The sequence below is a fragment of the Ambystoma mexicanum genome, chromosome 1q, assembly GCF_040938575.1.
Source record: "Ambystoma mexicanum isolate Mex_15411 chromosome 1q, UKY_AmexF1_1, whole genome shotgun sequence".
NCBI lineage: Eukaryota > Metazoa > Chordata > Amphibia > Caudata > Ambystomatidae > Ambystoma > Ambystoma mexicanum.
In genome coordinates, this window is record NC_090922.1 from 1392590330 (window position 1) to 1392610544 (window position 20215).

General features: G+C 45.8%; 1 protein-coding gene across 2 annotated transcripts in view; it reads right to left on the reverse strand.

The window, feature by feature from the left end:
- Window positions 1–275: 275 nt before the first annotated feature.
- LOC138548066 (cytochrome P450 4B1-like) overlaps window positions 276–20215 on the reverse strand; it is a 252246-nt gene continuing 232306 nt past the window's right edge. For both annotated transcript variants that reach the window (XR_011291897.1, XM_069642253.1), the window contains one exon: window positions 276–1197. Coding sequence is in view for 1 of the 2 variants with exons in the window: in XM_069642253.1 (XP_069498354.1) it covers window positions 1029–1197 (169 nt within the window). In the remaining variant the exon portion in view is untranslated. The remainder of the gene's footprint in view (window positions 1198–20215) is intronic.

Sequence of the window (20215 nt, forward strand, 5' to 3'; positions counted from 1 at the left end):
CGTATGGCAGATGCTCAAATCTACCAGTTTTCCGCATGCGGAAGGAAGGCTTTTTAAAGTTACCACTCCACCAGATTTACACTGGTTTTCCGCTGGTGGAAAGTCCGCCGGTCCTCCTTGCAATGCACAGAGACAATCCTCCTTTCTACCAGTGGAAAACCAGTGTAGAGCTGGTGGGGGGCCAACTTTAAATAACCTTTATTCAGACGACGGATTTGAGCACCACACATACTCCAAATATGGCCCATTAAATTGTTAAATCACTAAATATATCATTAGGTTAAATTTGCTTTTTTATTTTAATCATATGGTCACATCAATTAAACCGTTCTGTAAGTAATTGTTCCTGATTTTGCTTTCAGTTGTTTATTCATGAATTAAGAATCTAAAATGCATTCACTACTGAACAATAAGAACAAAATATTCAAGTGAATGTGGGATGAGGGTCCCGATTAGATGCTCATGGTGTGGGGCTTGACCTTTCGCTAATTTGATCTGTATGTGGGTATAAGGTTCTTCATGCATCATCTTCGGCCATCATCTTTTTACGAGGAATAGGTCAAGGGCCAACAGCTCCTTTGGTTCACTGCATTGCGAGAGTTCCGCCAGTCGTCAGCTGGCATTGCCCAATACAGCTAGGCCAAATTCCTATGCCAGTCCTAATCTCTGAGGAATGTTGTCTTTCTTTTGTCTGCACATTTATATGTCAGTTGAATCCAATACACCATTGCTTTTGATCTTCGTAGACAGCCTTCCTTAAGGCGCTGCAAATGGGTGCCATGCCATCAGGAGATCATCAGTTCCTGACTGTCTACCCAACAGCTCTTCTAGGCATATAAATATATTGAAAAAGTTAAAGTCCCAGCATGCAAAGTGATGTTGGCTAAAGAGCCAGTCAGGTATGGGTCCGAGTGCCCCTAATGACATGGCACTATTTGGGGATGCGCTCATTTGGCCTCCATGCTTTGATGTTACCACAGGCCGGTCAATGAACACATCATGAAAAGTTTGCCTTTAAGTTCCATTTGCTAGTCCAACTTCTTCAGAAACAGGTGTATTCCATTTAAGGATTTCAGGACCATCTGAGGTATCTTCTTGGGAGGTTGTGTGTCATCCGGAGAGAGCTTGAAGCGGAGCAGGGTCAGGGCCACTGATACTTTCATCTCGTTCATCGCAAAGTTCTGGCCGATGCAGTTCCTGCGGGATAAAGTAAACACAGTGAATATAGAAAAGACCTATGGGGTGAATTCCAAGTGCTATAAACTCCTTGTGCTCATTGCAAGGGCGGGCTTTGCTTGATTGGGATAATACACCCGTCTCTGGGTCGAGAGCTAATGGACGTACACTAGCACATCTGTTGCTTCAATACAAATATGGAAGTTCATTTGCAATTAAAACAAGCATTGACAATGCCAACAGTTTGGCCATTTGACTACCCAAGAGCATGCCAATCCCTAGGGCCATTCCCACCCACTTCCTGCCCCTCCTGGGATCTCTGAGATGAAGCCTCAAAGCGCCTTCCAATGTTTTTTCAAAGCGATCTTCCGAGAGTTGACTTAATATGAGCTGTAAACATGCTATTGGTGGAATAAAAAGGTCTTAACCAGGTCTGCCTGCGACCAATTTATAACCACCCTGTGTGTCCTTCACTGAAGCCCTTCTAAAAACAAGCATTGGCAAATACTGACATTTTTTAAGCAGAATGAGACTAGACTGTGAAGGGAATGGCAGTGAGATGATAGCGCTTTCACGCAGCTTGCTGATAAACAAGTTAGGATGTTATTGCACACACACACACAAACGGCACGGGCGTGCGTTTCCTATTTATGACTATTTACTGGCAGCTTTGTCCTCCTCCCCAACACTTTTGCATGCAGACCTCCCCAAGTATAATTTCTAGAGGAACCACTGCTCTGCAATTCAATTAGAGAACAAATCATACTAAACAATACAAATCAAAAGTATTGAAGCAATGAAGCAACACAAAAACAATTTATGAGAAATTAATATGAATCCAGTCATTATGAATATGATTTCGATGGTTTTCCTGGAAAAGATTTCCATTGGGTAATAATGTATGTAAAGATGTTCTGTGTAACGTGCTTTGGATAAATGCGATTTATAAATAACAAGGTATAACAAGAAATGTAAGCGTACCTTCTGTATATTTCGACGTGGTGATAAAGTAAACAAGAGAATCCAAGATCTGTGGCTGCACAGCGAGGGCCCGATTCTGAAGTTGGCGCAGTCAGTAAGTGTACTAAAGAGCACAAATCACTGCACCACATCTGGATGCCCAGCATACACCACTATTCTCAAGTGGGCCTGGGCGTCCTCATAGTGCACGACAGTGCACCGCCTTCATTGCACCTGTTTTTGGGTACAACGGTCGCATGGAAGAATCTCGGCAGCACTTTCCTTAATTAACAACATCTTCATTTTATGAAAGTGCTGCCGAGAACCCTTCATATTCAACATGCAAAGTAGCAGTTAATGTTTGCTATTGTGTATGTCTCCATAAGGACATTGGTTACATTTACAGGCGCATTGAACCCGGTCTCTCACCTGCATACTAGCACTACCTTATGCACTGCAGTTTAAAAATATGTTTATGACTGATGTTAAGGCCAAAGGCAACATAGGTATTCTTACATTGGGGTTGGGGCATTCGTGCAGCCTGCAAGGCAATGCTTTTCTACTGTGGCATGGCATGTTTTACTGCCGTTAGGGAGAAAACAAAACATGATGAGAGTTCTTCTGTGGGGACTGGGGAATTTGTAGCCAGCCACTATATGTTATCTTACTGTGGCATGGCTTTGTTTTTACTGGCATTAAGGCAAAGACAACAGGAGAATGTTCTTACAAGGGGAACTGGCATGTATAGGCAGAGCCAGCATAAACATGCTTTGTTATAGTATCATTACTGGCATTATGGACAAAGCAAACATGAGTACTTTCCGATGGGGGAATAGTGGCATATATAGGTGCACCAGAATGGACATGTGTGAGCACAATCAATAAGAAAATGCTCTTTTACACTTGCAGAATACTGGCATAAAGTGGGCAAAGGCATTATGAAAATGTGTTTGAAAATGCGCCCGTTGCATTGTTGGTGGCTTGGTATCTAATGGACTTTATATGTCTCACCCTGCAAAACCGATTGTAAACCGAGTGGCTTTTTATCTAATTTATCACAGAAAGTGTACTGAGAAATGCACTATTGTAACCCCTTATTTAAAAATGTTCTCAAGGGGACAACCCTCCCTTGATTGGTTCGCTCTCCTTCCTGACTCTGTCACTTCTGTGCATTTGGATGGGGGGAAGAACAAGTGACATTCCCTGTGCCCACTCTTTTTAGTGTGGGCCCTACTACATTAGCTCCAGGCCCCACTTGTTACAGAATCATGGATATGCCTCGGTTGGATGGAGTGAAAGATGGTTCTAATTGGCCAAAGCAAAGCGCAAGATCTACTCAGCCTCCTTGGCTTGGGGAGGGACAGTAGGACAGGGTAGAATGGGGAGGGGGGCAATCAGTAAAGCAATAGGTTTAATGTCCCGTCTCACTAACCGTTTTCAAAACTGCCATCTAGCCCCCCCAAAGTTTAGAGGCTGGCTACGCCCCTGCCTAGGAGCTGCAGCCGCTGCAGAGACTGCCATTGAGGTGGAGGCCTCGGGGAAGGCGGTTTTGCCATTTTGACTCCCGAAAGGAGACTGCTACCCTTGATGCCTGCTGCTGCAACGCCTTCACTGATCCCTTGCCCGAGAGATCCCCAACTGCCTGCCAGGTCAAATCACCCCCGTAATGATGCAGATGTATGCAGAAGGTGATCGGTATGGGTTGCTGCTGTACTGGCGGTTTCCCTTCTAGCTCCCAATTATGCATTAAGCCTTTCCACTTCACTTGACACCCTTGGCTCCTGCTGCGTGTTTGCTTGAAAAGGTCCTTGCAGGGCTCCGCTAAGTGCCCACAGGCCTGGATGCTGCTGCCTGCTTGCACCTATTCAAGGGATTGGGGTGAGTGGTGACTTATAGCAGCTGGGTGGCTGTCTGGGCTTGGACTCTTCCTGCACTCAATTCATGGCTGGGCTAACGCGGATCCCTGCATGTGGACCGCCGGCAGCTGGCAGAAGCTCTTCAGACGTCCTGGAGGTAGAGGGAGACCAAACCCTGTATTCTAACGCTGAACTTTGAATGAAGGTACCTTTGCTGCCACCATATCAAAAATGCTCTGAGCCCCTGCAGAGAGCATGCACCGAAGAGCACACCTCTGACCCCACACTCGCCTTCCGGATGCCGCACCTTATCTGGAATTGCTGTGAAGCCAGGCCACCATCACTCCATCAGACTAGTCCCCGGCCTAGCCCAAATATCTACCCTGCGTTTCCTCCGCACTCAGGTTTTTGGCCATCTTGCCTTTGCACACCATTGAAGACCACATTCTACTGCGTGAGGGATAGGTTTTTGACAGACGCAGAGTCAACCTGCCCCTCGGCCTCACCTAATGCATCTATGCTGCATCCACCCTGCTAAGGAGGGTCTGGCTGGCCGTTTGGCCCTGAAGGGTTTGGTTTGGACTATCACCTTGTGGGATGCATTGACCCACTTCTGCACTGCCCTGCGACATCCCTGTGTCCTGTTGGTGCAAGAATTATCAGAATGGCCGCAAAACCCTTGGCCGCGCCAAAACATATGGAAATTGCGCTCGACAAAGCACCAAAAGATGGCTGCCAAATCTACCTTGCCTGTTGTCAGTGGTGGAACGGAGACCTCACTGCTGAAACATGTCATTGGGCTGCCCAATCAGTAAAAAAAAAAAAAACGAGCCTGCATGAAAAGCAGTGCTTGCTGAAAGAAATCCAGAATCTTGTTTTTAAATCCCATTTTTATCTTGGTCGCTGAAACTACAGAATGCCGGTCCAAAACACCATAAAACATCCAATATCCTTGTTGGGTATTACCCGTCACTTAATTTAAGAAATCATTATGAACATACAATGTCATGAAAAGCGGAATCTGCAATCAAAATATCCACAACAAAAGGGTGCCTGTCTGTGAAAACTGTCAAAATATGGGCGCAGTACCAGCGGCCGTCTGTATGACAGCTGTCAGTAGCTGCATCAGAAGTTTAAACTTGTGCAATTGAAATCAAATGTCTGGAAACTAAGTGACCTGTTATTAAGAGGAACCTAGGTTGTAGGTTATAAAGTTTGTAAAATGGTAAATATTATGCGAAAAGTAGATTTCATGTTCAAAAGGCAAAGGGGAGGATGTTCTGCCTCATAAAACCATATCATCATGGTGACACCCTGTTTTCTCCTCCAATCAAGGGAGAGAGCAAACTCTAGCCAAAAGCCTACCTATGGGGTGCGCTTAGGATAATTCAGCATACACACCCCTTTATCAAATGCGTAAATAGAGACAGCTGAGGACTTAAAAAACACACACAGACCCACCCACCATCCCAATCTTGGCGAAGCACCCTGAAGGAGAACTATCCATATTCCAGACTCCAGAAACTTGGCAAGCAGAAAGGCCCATTTCTATAGCTGAACCATTCTCAGCTTGGCCTTAAAAATCCCCGAAACTAGAATTTACCCCAGACATCTAAGGGGAACAAAAGAACAGCCTGGCTGTGCTGTACTTCTTTCCTGCTAAGAATTATTGCCAGAATCCAAAGAGCCAACCCAGTATAGCCGTGCTGTGACCAGATAGATGTGAACCAGAGCCATTGCCGAAAAGTCCAGTCCGGTGTGCCCAGCAGAACTGTCCCAGTCTGGTGTGCCCAGAAGAATTTCTGACCAGAATCCCTGATCTTGATGGACCAGAATTCCTGACGGTTCTATTCAAACCTATATAGTGAGTGTCCTTAGTATAGGACTATCACTAGCCTATGTACTGTCCATAGTCATCCCTATCCAAACCCATCCTCTATTATACTCAGAACTCGTTATCTCATCCCTAGTATTTCTTCTGTACTAGTAGTGTTAAACCGATCTTCGCGCTGATATATATTTTTCTGAAGAAGGCAAGCGTCTCGGCAGGCAAAAACCTAATCCAGAGGCATCCTGGTCTGGTGGCTGTGCTGTCGTGTAGTATTTGCGTCTTCATAGTCCATCCCTAGTGTAAAGAAATCCAGTTTGTCTTTTTAAAAGCGCATCCTTGTTTTACAATTTGCCTCTATCTGAAAAAAACGACCTCCACGAAAACGTCCATAACTTCTTCAAATGTTATGCTACAAACAAGTGTCTGCTTCTAACTAACATTCTAAGCTTTCCATAAAACCCAAAACCGCATCTCAAATCCTTATAATTCTCCCACAATCGCGATTATCGCGCATGGAAAAGTTTGCCGCAAATTTTCATTTTGGCAAAATCTATATCATGTAAAATAGCTTTTTATTGCACCCGACCTCAAATTTAAGTTTTCCCATTGCTTATTACTCATAAATCATTGCTAGTGTTTGTTTGCAACCATACAAAGCGGCTCCCATTAGAATTTAAAACAGATTCAGTGTTTTACCCAATCTATTCAAAGACGACGTTAAACCATTTTGACAGTTTGCCAATCAGTTCTGTTTCTCTCTTGTGTTTGCTGGGGGGAAATTGGGATTGATAGATTTGCTTGAATTCTGCATTCCTGAAACCTGTTTTCTCTCATTCTATATATCATATTGCATATTGGGGGGATTGAGGGGTGCGCAGGGGGAAATATTAACCACACTGCTATTTGATTTGAATATACACCCAAAAGTATTATTTCTGTGCTGCATTGTTTTTGCTCCTTATTACTCCTTATGATTCAAGAGATTGTTTAGTGTGACATCACCCCGTTGGTGATTATTGTATACCCATTAAAATAGTGTGATTATACTGTGAAATAAATAAATATTTTAACTTTGCAAACCAGCCTGGTTCCTGGTTCAGTGTGACCGGGGGGGGGGGAGGTGAGGTGTGGGGGTGGTCAAAGAGAGGGGCGTGATATAAGTGGTACATTGTTCAGAATAAAATAACTTTTAGACACAAATAAATAAATAAGGGTTTCAGTTGTGCATTACACGCTAGGCATTGACTTAGGTGAAGGGCCGGATTGAAATCACTTACAAGATTGGGGGCTCATCACGAGATCTCTTAATTAGACATACCACTTGTGACAGTCTAATACAGCGTGCTAGCTGACGGGGTACATAAACCCTGTTGGGTTACCACACTGTGCTACACTGTGAAAAACACCCTTCAATAGGAACACTCTAAGGAATTTGGTCTGTTTGCAAAAATAAAATAACTTCTGTAACTCAGAAAGGAAATTAATATTTCCGGAATGGCGACCCTAGTAGAAATTAATATGGCAAGGGAACACCTACTGCACAAATTATTTGTCAGGGGTGAATGGACAGAACAGGATCAGAATGTTTGGTTGCAAGAAATTAAAGAACAGGCCACAGGATTAGGCATATGGCAGGATCAGGGTCCATTACACATGACACTTAGTGAATTGTACATGGCCCCCAAGGTAAAAGAAGAGCAAAGTAAAATTGCCAAAATAGCAGCACATCTGTACCTCCATATTGGAGCAATACAGGAAAAATATGCCAAAAACCTAGATCTGGCAAATAGGCGTGTACAATCACTAGAAAAAGCCCAAACCGATCTGGACTCTGCAGAGAGATGAGGTTCGCTGGGAGAGGGAAACACCTGCGCATAACCTCAGGAACCCTAGTACCAAAGATGTTCATCTCTTCAACTCCATGGACTCTGCCACCCCCATGTCAACTGGCGCACATGAGCCAAGGGGCACAGGGATGGCAGACTCCAACCCAATGAGAAATATGGGGCTCATAGATCAGCACCTCCCAGGAATGGATGTGCGGGCATCAGTGTATGGTTCCCAAGTGCTAGGACCATCTTCTCTGATCAGGGAGACTCCAATGAGGGGAGGTCAGAGAAATGGATCCTCAAAAACATAATTTACCCAGAGACCAGATGGTCAAATTTAGTGGGAACTCCATGAGAGTAGACCCACTAAGGGCATCCTGAAAACCTCCTCCCAGCTAGGACAGTGGGAGGGTACTCAGCCAACCCTGGAAGCAAGGGCGAATCAGAAGACTCATCTGAGCACCACAGGACTCAAGAAACTATGGCCCCACATTCCACCAGCCATTCCCAAGCTCGCAGAATCTGGGAGAGCCTAGAAGACCAGACAGGCACCTCTGGTAGCAGTGCCTCTGAGTCAGAGGATGAGTGGACCAGGGTGACCAGAACTAAAAAAGCCAACAAGGTCAGGAGGGCCTTGCTCAAGGATCCCCTAAAACAAATAAAAGCCATTAGGAGCGTCATCACGCCCTATCATAAGAACGCAAAATATTCGGTTTGGGAGCACCTTGAGCTATTTGAACAAATGATGGAGACTTTCCATTTGAAGGACAGCCAAAGCTGTATTCAATATGTAAAGTGGACCTTTTCTCCCGAATAATCCAGCTTCTTTGCGGGGCTGGAGGATCAGAATCATTCCAGATGGTCCACCTAAAGGGAGGCCATCTTGAAACACTTTTCTATTCACAGGAATCCTCAGGAGGCTCGCAAGGCAGCCTATAACTTGCAATGTGGGGAAGATCAGGCCCCACAAGAATTTGTTGAAGAGTTAAAACGTGCCTTTGCGCAGACCACTAGAAGGGTGCGCACTGACAGCAAAGAGTTTGTAAACACTTTCTTCCATGCTCTCCCCAAGTATATCATGACCCAGCTAGTGAGGGATTTTCACGAGAAAAGATCACTAGACTGGGTCATTGAACAAGCCAAGCACATTTATGAGGTGCAAAACCAAGTGGAAAATAAAAATAATCCCAAAACCCCGAAACAAACAACACCCCTGCTGCTGCTAAAGTAGCGGAGGTGAAGGTTTCCCCCATTTTAGATTTAGTGATGGGGGTGCCTAAAAACCTGCCCACACAGAATCAAAACAACAAAACCAAAAGGCCCTCGGGCCAATCACAAACAGGGAGCCAGGGAGGTAATCCCATAAATGGGACCCCTAACTCCCCTGACTACATCAGCCCACGCTACAAGGGCAATAGACCCATCCTGGGTTATGTATGGACTCCTCCAGCCCAAGGGGGGGGATCCAACCAGATAGCAGCTAACCCGGGGAACTTCCCTCCTCACTTCCCCCAGGAGGGCAGTAATCCCCCAAATACTGCACAAAATTTCCTCCCTAGGTACCTGCCAAACTTTAACCCCCAAAACAATCCATCCTTCTTTCCTCACTTTCCTGAGCTATCCGGGAGAGGGGAGGCCAAGGGTGGAGGGGTACCCAAACTTCCCTAACCTGGGGTATTTTGGGAGAAAGGATAGCTACCCTTCCCGGGATCAGCCCAGGGGAGACATGAGGACCCCGTACCAGCCAGAGCGGGTGTCCCAACTAGAACGCCAGGTCCAGAACATGGCACAGGATCTGGGACGCATGCTGAGGGCTCAACAGCACCCTCAGATGAGCATGGCGGTGCAGAATGCCTCAAATCCAGGACCTGGAGCTCCAGAGCAATGACGGGGGTAGAACCCCGACAACCCACTGGTTCCCAGGGATGAGGCACAAAGGGAAGGGGGGTGTACAGCCTGGGAGGAAGCTTCCTTCCCCACTTGTAAAACACCCCTGGAAACCCAGGCACCGGAACCAATATCTCCAGCCCCCGAAAGTCTGAAACCCAAGGATCAGAGGGGGGATAGGAGAAATAAAGAACCGAAAAAGACCCATTTTGTGGAGGCGGTACAAGTCTTCCAGTTGAAGGAGAGGGATCCTCAGAGGATCCTGGGAAAAGGATCTTCTCCTTCAGAGATGGGGGAACTCCTCCCAAAGAAAAATGGGTCCCAAAGGATCCAAATCCAGACTGGGTAGATGTGGGGACTGAGTTAGCACAGCCCATCATCAAACCCCAGATTCACCAGCACGAGAATCCCCTGGTTCAAACCCATCCTGGTGACTGCCTCCAAAAATGGGGGGCAGCCCAGAACCAGAACCAGGGGAACCCATATCTAGCTGTCACCTTGTTCTTCCAGATTCCCAACACTCCAAACAGAATCCTGCCCAAATCACCTATCTGTCAGTGTTCAAAACCAAGACACTAACCCACCAGTTTGTCCAAAAATGTACATTATCTTTGCCCCCTTGAGGAAAAGGAGGGAAGATTCTATGCCCCGGTCCAAATACAGGGGCAATGTACAATTTTGGTACTGGTGGACACTGGATCCCAAGCTGCCCTTCTGTCAAAAAGTGCCTTTGATCAACTGAATTCAGGAAGGGGGAGAAATACCAAATTCCTCTCACCCCTCTTCCTGGACAACTTCAGAACTTTGACAGGATGGAAATTCCCATTGAGGGGACTGCAGATTTGGACATTAAAATTGGGCGACACAAGGTGAAGCACCCGGTCATAGTTGTGACTCCAGAGGGCACACCTTGTTTACTAGGGAATGACATCCTGCGTAGATTGTCACCCCTCATAGATTGTGTAAACAAGGTCCTCTGGACCCAGACTAGCCGACCAATAAAATTGAAACATAGTGTCAACCATGTTAGTTTAAACGACACATGCGACATGGTTGAACAAAAACCTGACCAAATCGAATTTCACTTCCATAATTATAAAATCCCAGACGTGACAGTAATTGCAGTAGGACAACAGTCTGGTGATGGCGAGTCCTCTATTTCTGAAAATCAACCTTCCTTCCAGTCTAAGGTGGCATTCCACACTGGAAGGAAACACTCTGAAATTCTTTACAAATTCACAATCAGAAAATCCCACTCCTATAGTCCAGAAAGATGAGAAACCAGCTCAAAACGTGGCTGATATTCAGAAAATTGGAGAGCAGTTCATCCCTATTCAGTTAAATGAAGAGAAGGAATCTGTTCTCGCCCAAGTATGTGTGAACAATGGTAAGAGCTTCATCAGCTAAGCCATGTTCCGCAAACTCCAAAAAGATCCAGCCATTCCCACATTTAAACTGTTAGACAAATGGGAAATGGACTTGGAAACACCCAATTCCATACATCTCCAGCCTAGCAGGTGTATGCTCAGAGTTTCCATAGGCAACAAGAGCATAGTCCATAATTGTTGGGTCGTGCGAGATGTCCCTGCTGCATTTTACTTAGGTAGTGACATTCTCAATCGCTTTGCCATTAGTTTGGACCTAATAAACTTCAAAGCCTGGTCCCGATTAGCAGGTAATCCCATGGACTTTGATGACCAAGAGAAAGCATGTAGGTCAGTTCAACTGCTGCCTTATGCAGTTGAAATTCAGCTTGGAAGTCACCATCCCAGAAAGGACCCGACAATTCTCACTGGAAGTGAAAGTTAAAAGAGGACAGAAACGGAAAAACCCTGATACCTATATCCATCTTAATGCCCATTTCCAACAGCAAGGTTTGGGGTAAACCCAACACCACTAGTCAACATAGAACATGACACCATTCCAATAGAGGTGGATAACAGCGACTTAAAGAGTATCACTCTAGCCGCAGGCACCATTATTGGAATGGCGGTTGATGACCAAAATGTTTCCATAGATTTAGGTAATTAACTGTTAGGACCCATCCCCAAGGACTGTTTTGACAGTGATAGCAACGATGACGCAACACCAGACAGGATCTTCACCCGGCATGGGGGGGAATTTCCTGGTGTACACTTACTGCCCTTATGGTAAGGAAGATGCAACCTGTAATTTCAGGAGGGATGAGGCGATCTTCCAAGTCCACGAGGACTGCCTTCCCACCTGTCCAAATCAGCACTTTGACCAGGGACTTCTCCACCCAGCTGGAGGAGGCCGCTGAGATAGCAAAACCGCAAGTCTTTCCAGGCTTCAGGCAGATGGTCGAAGAGAGAGTCAACCTAGCCGATGTCTGTGAGACTCTGGAGCAAAAGCAAAAATGTAAACAAGTTTTCTTAGATTTTGTCCAGTCCACAGCACCTTCAATAATCCGGTGCTGGGGATTTTGAAGCCACATAGCCAGTGGAGACTCTGCGCCGACCTAAGGGAACTCAACAAACGGGTCCATACTTCCCGATGGCCTCTTCCCTACATTGACCAAGGGCTGGTCCAGATCCAGGGGTCACAGGCATTCACTGCAATAGACCTGACCAATGGGTACTGGACTGTAACTGTCAGTAGGGAGGACCAGTACAAGCTGGCTTCCACCTTCGGGGGGCAGCAGTAAACATGGACCCGGACTCCCTTCGGATACATTAACTCTGGCAATGAATTTAACATTTTTCTACACAAGGCCATGCCCGACTTGGGTAAGAGGGGTAACCTGGCCTATGTAGATGGTGTTTTAGTCAAAAGCTCAACTGTGGAGGAACACATAGTGGAGATCCGTTATGTTCTGACACAGCTGAGGGCTGCCTAGCAACACTCTACTTTCAAAGGGCACAGTGGTGCTGAACCCATGGCAGTTTCTTGGGGCATTAGATTACTCCTCAGGGTCTCTGTCCCCAGGAAAAGAAAGTGGAAGAGCTCAGTAAATTAAAAGACCCCCAACTCTGCAGGAACTAAGGAGCCTCCTTGGACTAACTAATTACAGCAGAAAGTTAATTGAGGACTACGCAGAGATCACAAGACCCCTAATCCATCTTTTAAAGGGGGGGCAAGTGGAAGTGGGGTAACTTTTTGTTGCACATTGTAAGAGGAGCGAGAACTCTGTGCTATGTTCTGGGACGTAACTGTAGAAATTGTGGTTTTATAGCAAATGTATTTATGTCAGAAGCATGAACCTTCACACGCTTATGCCCATATACAATGCACACATATGTACACATTTTTGGACAAACTAGATATTGTATCCCAGACAAAAAGTGCGAAATTCTGTGAAATCCAGACCCAAGATCCTACCGCGACGGGACTTGAAAGAGCATCTGCTCCACAAAATATGTGATCTAGTTATGTTATTGTTATAAAGTTTGTAAAATGGTAAATATGTATTATACTAAAAGTAGATTTCATGTTCAAAAGTCAAAGTGGATGATGTGGTTCTACCTCATAAAACCACATCATCATGGTGACACTCCCTTTTCTCCTCCAATAACTCTAGCCAATAGCCTACCTAGGGGGTGCGCTTAATATAATTCAGCATACACACCCCTTTATCAAATGCATGAATAGAGACAGCTGAGAACTTAAAAAGCACACACAGATCCACCCACAACCCCGATCTTGGCAAAGCACGCTGAAGGAGAACTATCCATATTCCAGACTCCAGAAACCTGGCAAGCAGAAAGGCCCATTTCTATAGCTGAACCATTCTCAGCTTGGCCTTAAAAAATCCAGAAACCAGAATTTACACCAGACATCTAAGGGGAACCAAAGAACAGCCTGGCTGTGCTGTACTGCTTTCCTGCTAAGAATTATTACCAGAATCCAAAGACCCAACCCAATAGAGCTGTGCTGTGACCAGATAGCTGTGAACCAGAGCCATTGCCGACCAGTCCAGTCGGGTGTGCCCAGCAGCCTGTCCCAGTCTGGTGTGCCGAGCAGAATTTCTGACCAGAACCCCTGATCTTGATGGACCAGAATTCCTGACGGTTCTGTTCAAACCTATATAGTGAGTATCTTTAATATAGGACTATCACTAGCTTATGTACTGTCCATAGCCATCCCTATCCAAACCCATCCTCTATTATACTCAGAACTGCATTGTTAGAATATTTTTGAACTGCCTATTATTTCTTCTGTACTAGTAGTGTTAAACCGATCTTCGTGCTGATATATATTTTTCTGCAAGCTTCTCGGCAGGCAAAAACCTGATCCAGAGGCTTCCTGGTCTGGTGGCTGTGCTGTCGTGTAGTATTTGCGTCTTCATAGTCTATCTCTAGTGTAAAGAAATCCAGTTTGTCTTTTTAAAAGCGCATCCTTGTTTTGCAATTTGCCCCTATCTGAAAAAAACGACCTCCACGAAAACGTCTATAACTTCTTCAAATGTTATACTAGAAACAAAATTTAAGTGTCTTCTTATAGCTAACATCCTAAGCTTTCCATGGAACCCAAAATCCTTATAGGTCTCCCGCGATCGCGATTACCGCACGCAGAAATGTTTGCCGCAAATTTTCATTTTGGCAAAATCTATAACGTGTAAAATAGCTTTTTATTGCACCCGAGCTGAAATTTAAAGAGGGGGCGTGATATAAGTGGTACATCGTTCAGAATAAAATAACGTTTAGACTTAAATAAATAAGGGTTTCTGTTGTGCATTACACGCTAGGCATTGACTTAGGTGAAGGGCCAGATTGAAATCACTTACAATCTGCCTGTCTATCAGCTGTTAGGCCGCCTGTTGAGTTTATTTCTGCATTGTGCAGCTCCTCTGTCTCTCTCCCCCCTACTCCCATGCTGCTCTCCATCTCCGCTATCTATTCTAACTGCTACTCTATCACCTGTTCTATCTCACTCTCATAACCTGGAAGAAAAAATATTAGAATTATTGGTCTCTAATCCAGGCTTACCTATTGCTGAGACCTACGTCAATGCTTCCTCCAGGCAGACTATTACTGACATCCTGTTTTCTGCCCAATCCCCAGACCTATGGAATCACCATTTGGTCTCAACCCTCTCCAGTTTTCCTCTTCATCCATTAATGATGGTACTAGATGGGAAGTACTTCTGGCACACTTCTCATCCTCTAGGTCCATCATTAATGTCTATCACAATGGCACTGTCATGGCCCAGGGCTCTCAACCTAAACTTCCTCCCTTCTTCTGCTATCCCTCCTTCCTCCTCCCCTCTAACCTCTTCACCACCACTGACTGAGTACCACATCCCTGTACCCCTCAAAACTTTCAAAAGGTAGTAATCAGCTCCACTTAGTTACTCTGAATGCTTGTTCTGCTGTTAAACACTCTCTTGACATCGGTCTCCTTCTTAAAGACTTTGACCTTGACGTCCTTGCCCTTACCGAGACAAAGTTCACTGCAAGCTCTGTCACTGCTCTTGACACTTTCCTTCCCAAGGGCTACAAGCTCCTCTCCTAACTCAGGCCAAACCAGTCTGGAGGTGGATTGGCCACGATTTTCCCTGAGAGAGTCCCTGCTTCTATTGTACCTACTCATTCCTACTCCTCCTTTGAATGCCTCGCCTGTAGACTTGTGTCTTTCTTACTCCCTCACTTACCCTCACCACCATCTATAGGCCCCCTGGACTTGTCTCTCTCTTCCTCTCTGAATCGGCAGACCTTATCTCTTCTCTCTTGACCTCTACTTCTAAACTCCCTCTCCTATAAGATTTGAATATCCATTCCTCCTCATAGATTTGAAAATCCACTTCGACTCTCCTGAATCAGCCACCTCACAGTTCCATGACCTTTGTGGCTCCCTCTCCCTTACCATTCTTCCTTCCGGTCCGACACTCTCAGCCGGACACACTCTGGATGCCTTCATCTCTGCAGACATCCCCATCTCTAACCCGCTCACTACATACCTCTCCTGGTCTGACCATTCTCTCATCTCCTTCTGCTTGGATCCCCTTGGCCCTCTGGCAAAGCCGCCTCCCACACTGCCAGCCTCCTTCACATTCATTTGACCAATGAAGCGCTTGTTAGTAGCTGCTTTTGCTTCCACTTTCATTCCCCCTCCTACTCCTGCTATTGACTCTCCCACTGACTCAGTCCTTGGTAACTTTCACCCCTCCATCTCTAATACCCTTGACATCCTTGCCAATCATGAGGATCCGCCTGAATCCTGCCTCTATGCGTAATGGCTGGTATGACTCTGATCTAGTCTCTCTGAAACATAAGTGCAGAGTTACTGAACGGAAGCCCTCAGGTACATCCAATGACAAAATGGACTGTTGCTGTCATGAATCGCCACTTTCGCCCCCTATGGACTTCATGGTCCATAAGGCACCGCATCATTGGGACAATCATCCTTTCAACATGGCCGCCTGCACAGGAGCGCTACTATCTAGCGTTTACATTGGAGGCGCTGCCTTCTAGAAAATAGGCACACCCCTGCAGCTCTGCGCGTCTCAACGCTACTGTCCATGTTGCTAGCGATTGCTACTGTTCCCTTCGTCAGCTCCTTCCATCCAGGCTGTCCCTCCCCCCCCTGTTTAGAACTGCTCCCACTATTCTTGGCTCTTTCCTCCTTTATCTCAGACCGCGTGTGCGGTCCGTGTTAGCGGGTCTTCCACTCGCTTTGAACTCAGAACCTACGTTGCTGCTCCCTCCTGGAATCCGCTGTAGTGCTTCCATCCTGGATACTGAACCTCACCCAGCTTCCTGAGGCATAGAGCAAACCTCACACTGGATCCAGACCCAGAGGACACACGCCCTTACCTGCACAAGTCCAGAATAACCCGGAAGAAAGAAAAGTCTCCAAAGAAGACTCAACCCAGAGAAAAACAGGTGAGAAAAAGGGCACAGTGTGACAGTTTGAGATGCCCAGAATCTGATATTGAGGCTAACATGGAGGCTGCAGTCCAGGACCTCATGAGAGGCATGCAAGAATTAACTACTGAGGTTCAGAACCTCAAGGCTGAAAACGCAGCCCTAAAACAACTCGTATTGTCCCGGGATTCAGCATTCAAGGAAAGTGCCCTGACATGGGGTATAGTGGACAAGTATGATGGCTCCTCCAAGTCTCTGCATTCCTTCCTTGATTCCTGTCTGGTGCATTTCACGTTCAAACCCTACTATTTCTCCACGCCCAGGGCTAAAGTGGGGTTTATGATTTCACACCTTTCTGGCAATGCCTTAGCCTGGGCGACCCCCTCAGAGAACGCAGGAGACCCACTCCTGGACAACTACGATGGATTCATAGAAGCCTTCAAGGCCATGTTTGACAGACCAGAACACGTTTATAGTGCCCAGGAAAGACTATTGGAGTTCCAACAAGGAAACCAAGATATGCTTACTTATGTGACTCGTTTCAAACAACTGGTTAAAGAGGTGGATTGGTCCCAGGAAGCTAGTTTCACCTTGTTTCGAAGAGGCTTGAATGATGAAGTCAAGGACGAGCTAGCTAGAGTAGCCCGTCCAAGTTCGTTCCAGACCTTGATGGATTTGGCCTTGTAAAACGATTTCCGAATCCAGGAAAGGAAGGCAGAGAAAAGAAAAACAAACCCGAAACTAACCGTGGAGTACCCTAGCCTTAAGGAAATATCCTCCCAGCCTTCTTCGGACCCAGAACCTATGAAGCTGGGCTCCTTTCGGGGTCCGATCTTCCCACAAGAAAGGACCCATAGAATTAATACCGGGCTCTGCATGTATTGTGCCTCTGATAAGCATCTTGTAAGGAATTGCCCAATAGCACCACCCCATCGTTCGGTAAATGCCAGCTCCCGATCTTGAGCGGAGCACAGCTTTGAGAGAAAGATGTCTGCTCCACTTCTATTCCTTCCTTGACTTGTCCTCACCGAAATACATTGGTGGTTCTACAAACATTCTTGTCGCCCACTAAAGAGGACACTTTTCCCATCCTGGCTCTAGTGGATTGCGGAGCCATGGAAGTATTTATGGATAATGAATGGGCATTATGGCACAACATACCCCGAGAAAACAAGAGAGTGATTCAAGCTGTCGAAGGAATTGACGGGAAACCATTGTCCTCCGGACCCATTACCCACCAGACCAAGAAACTGCTACTCTCGATAAATAACCATCAAGAAACAATTTCTTTTGATATCATAAAAGCAGCACACTATTCCATGGTTCTTGGCATACCCTGGCTTTGAAGCACAACCCGTATATCAATTAGGTAGCAGGATCCTTATTCCTAGGTTCAGAATTCTGTTCGCGCCATTGTTTGTCTCAAGGGTTGGTACCAGATCCTCAGGTGGACTTCCTGACTCCAGAACAACCACCATTGTGTGTCTCGAACATTACCCATGTACCGGAGATCTATCAGTCCTATTCTGATGTGTTTTCAACTGCCATGTTCAATCCTTACCACCCCATCGACCAGAGAACTGTGTTATTGACACGGAAGAATCAGCAGTAATTCAATTTGGCAGAATGTTTATACTGTCTGAACCGGAGAAAAGAGCCCCAAGAGAATATCTGGACACAAATCTCATTAATGGAACCATTCGTCCTTCAAAATCCCCCGCCGGTGCCTCATTGTTCTTTGTGCCCAAGAAAGATACTAAGGAGCTCTGACCTTGCTTGGACTACCAAGGTCTTAACCAGTGTACCCTTAAGGATTGGTATCCACTACCCCGTATTTCTGATATATTGGAGGCCGTCCAAAGAGCCGTAATTTTTAGTAAGCTTGATCTACGAGGTGCCTACCATCTTATTCGAATTAAGGAAGGGGATGAGTGGAAGACCGCCTTCAAAACACCTTTTGGTCATTTTGAGTATCTGGTCATGCTCTTTGGCCTAGCCAATGCCCCAGCGGTTTTCCAGCGCTTCATGGACAGAGTCTTCTCGGATATGTTGTTTCTTTTTGTCATAGTATATCTGGATGACATACTGATCTATTCCAATGAACCCCAAGTCCATCAAGAACATTGAATCGCTGGGGTACGGCATTTACGAGAGAACAAGCTCCTGGCTAAACCTGAAAAATGCCTTTTTCATGTTCGAACCGTTCATTATCTTGGCTTCGTAATGAGTTCCAAAGGAATTGGAATGGATCCTGCCAAGGTAACCTCGATTCATTCCTGGCCAGCACCTACCACAGTAAAACAGATCCAGTCCTTCTTGGGTCTCGCAAACTTTTACAGGAAGTTCATTCCCACATTTTCTGACATCGTGCATCCCATTGTCGCCTTGCTGAAAAAAGACACACGCAACTTGGTCGGTTGCTCAAGAAACAGCCTTCAAGGAATTAAAACAAAGATTTACACAAGCCCCCATTCTGGCTCAACCGGATATAAAGAAACCCTTCCTGGTGGAAACGGATGCCTCAGACTATGCCATCGGAGCAGTTCTTAAACAAGAACTCGAAGACAAGATGGAACACCCCATCGCCTATCTATCTCGAACCTTGACTCCCAGTGAGACACATTATTCAGTCCTGGAGAAAGAACTATTAGCCATTCGACAGGCCTTTACTGACTGGCGAAATCTACTCCTAGGTGCCGAACATCCAGTCCAGGTATGAATCGATCATAGAAACCTACAAGTTCTACAGTCTTTGGAATGCAGGAACAGTCGCCAAGCTCGCTGGGCCTTTTTCTTTGCTCAGTATAAATTCCACATACAACACGTCCCTGGATCCAATAATGTAATCGCAGACGCCTTGTCTAGACGTCCCGATTACGAGCCTGTTGGAGTTTGTACTTTTCCGAGAATGTTTCCCAATACCGTTGTCACAGCCCAGGCCAATTCCTTGTTGGAAGAAATCCGTATCAAAACACCATCTTCTGATCTTTGGCAGAGCTATACCAACACCAACCAATGGAACCTGGTCTCAAAGGATGGTTACCTCTTCTACGATAAGAGACTTGTGATACCCACACAAAGACTGAGAAACAAGATTATAACACTCTGCCATGATACATTTCATTCCGGGCATAGAGGCATTACCGCCACTCTCTGTTCTATTCAGAGACAGTTCTGGTGGCCGAAGATGATCAATGGGGTAAAGGCATACATTCAAGCCTGCTCTATTTGCAGTAAAAACAAGTGTGATAACAGAAATCCTGCAGGGTTCCTTCTCCAACCCTCCTTGCCGGAGCGCCCTTGGGACATAATTGCCACTGACTTCATCGTGGGTCTACCTCCATCCAGAGGGTATACTACCATAATGGTTACCACTGACCTATTCACCCACATGGCACACTTCACTCTTTTATACAAGTTACCTTCAGCTCTTGAATTGGAAGGAATTTTCTTAAAAAACATATTCAGACTTCATGGGCTTCCTTCCAAGATCATCTCTGGCCGCAGGCCTCAGTATATCTCCAAGTTTTGGAAACGTCTGTGTCAAATGTTGGGCATCCAACGTGCCTTGTCTTCAGGGTACCATCCTCAGACCAATGGTATAACTGAGCGGGTAAATCAGACCCTAGAACAATACCTGCAATGTTTTGCTGCCAAGATAATTGGTCTGTTTTGGTTCTGGTAGCCGAATTCGCTTACAATAAAACTCAGATCATTCTGCCATCAAGACCAGCCCATTCTTTTGCAGGCAGGGGTTCCATCCATCAGTTTACCATCTATCCTACCCCTTCCTACCCCGGTACCCTCGGTCGATTCCTGGATTGAACGTCTCGCGAGTGTACATAAGGATGCC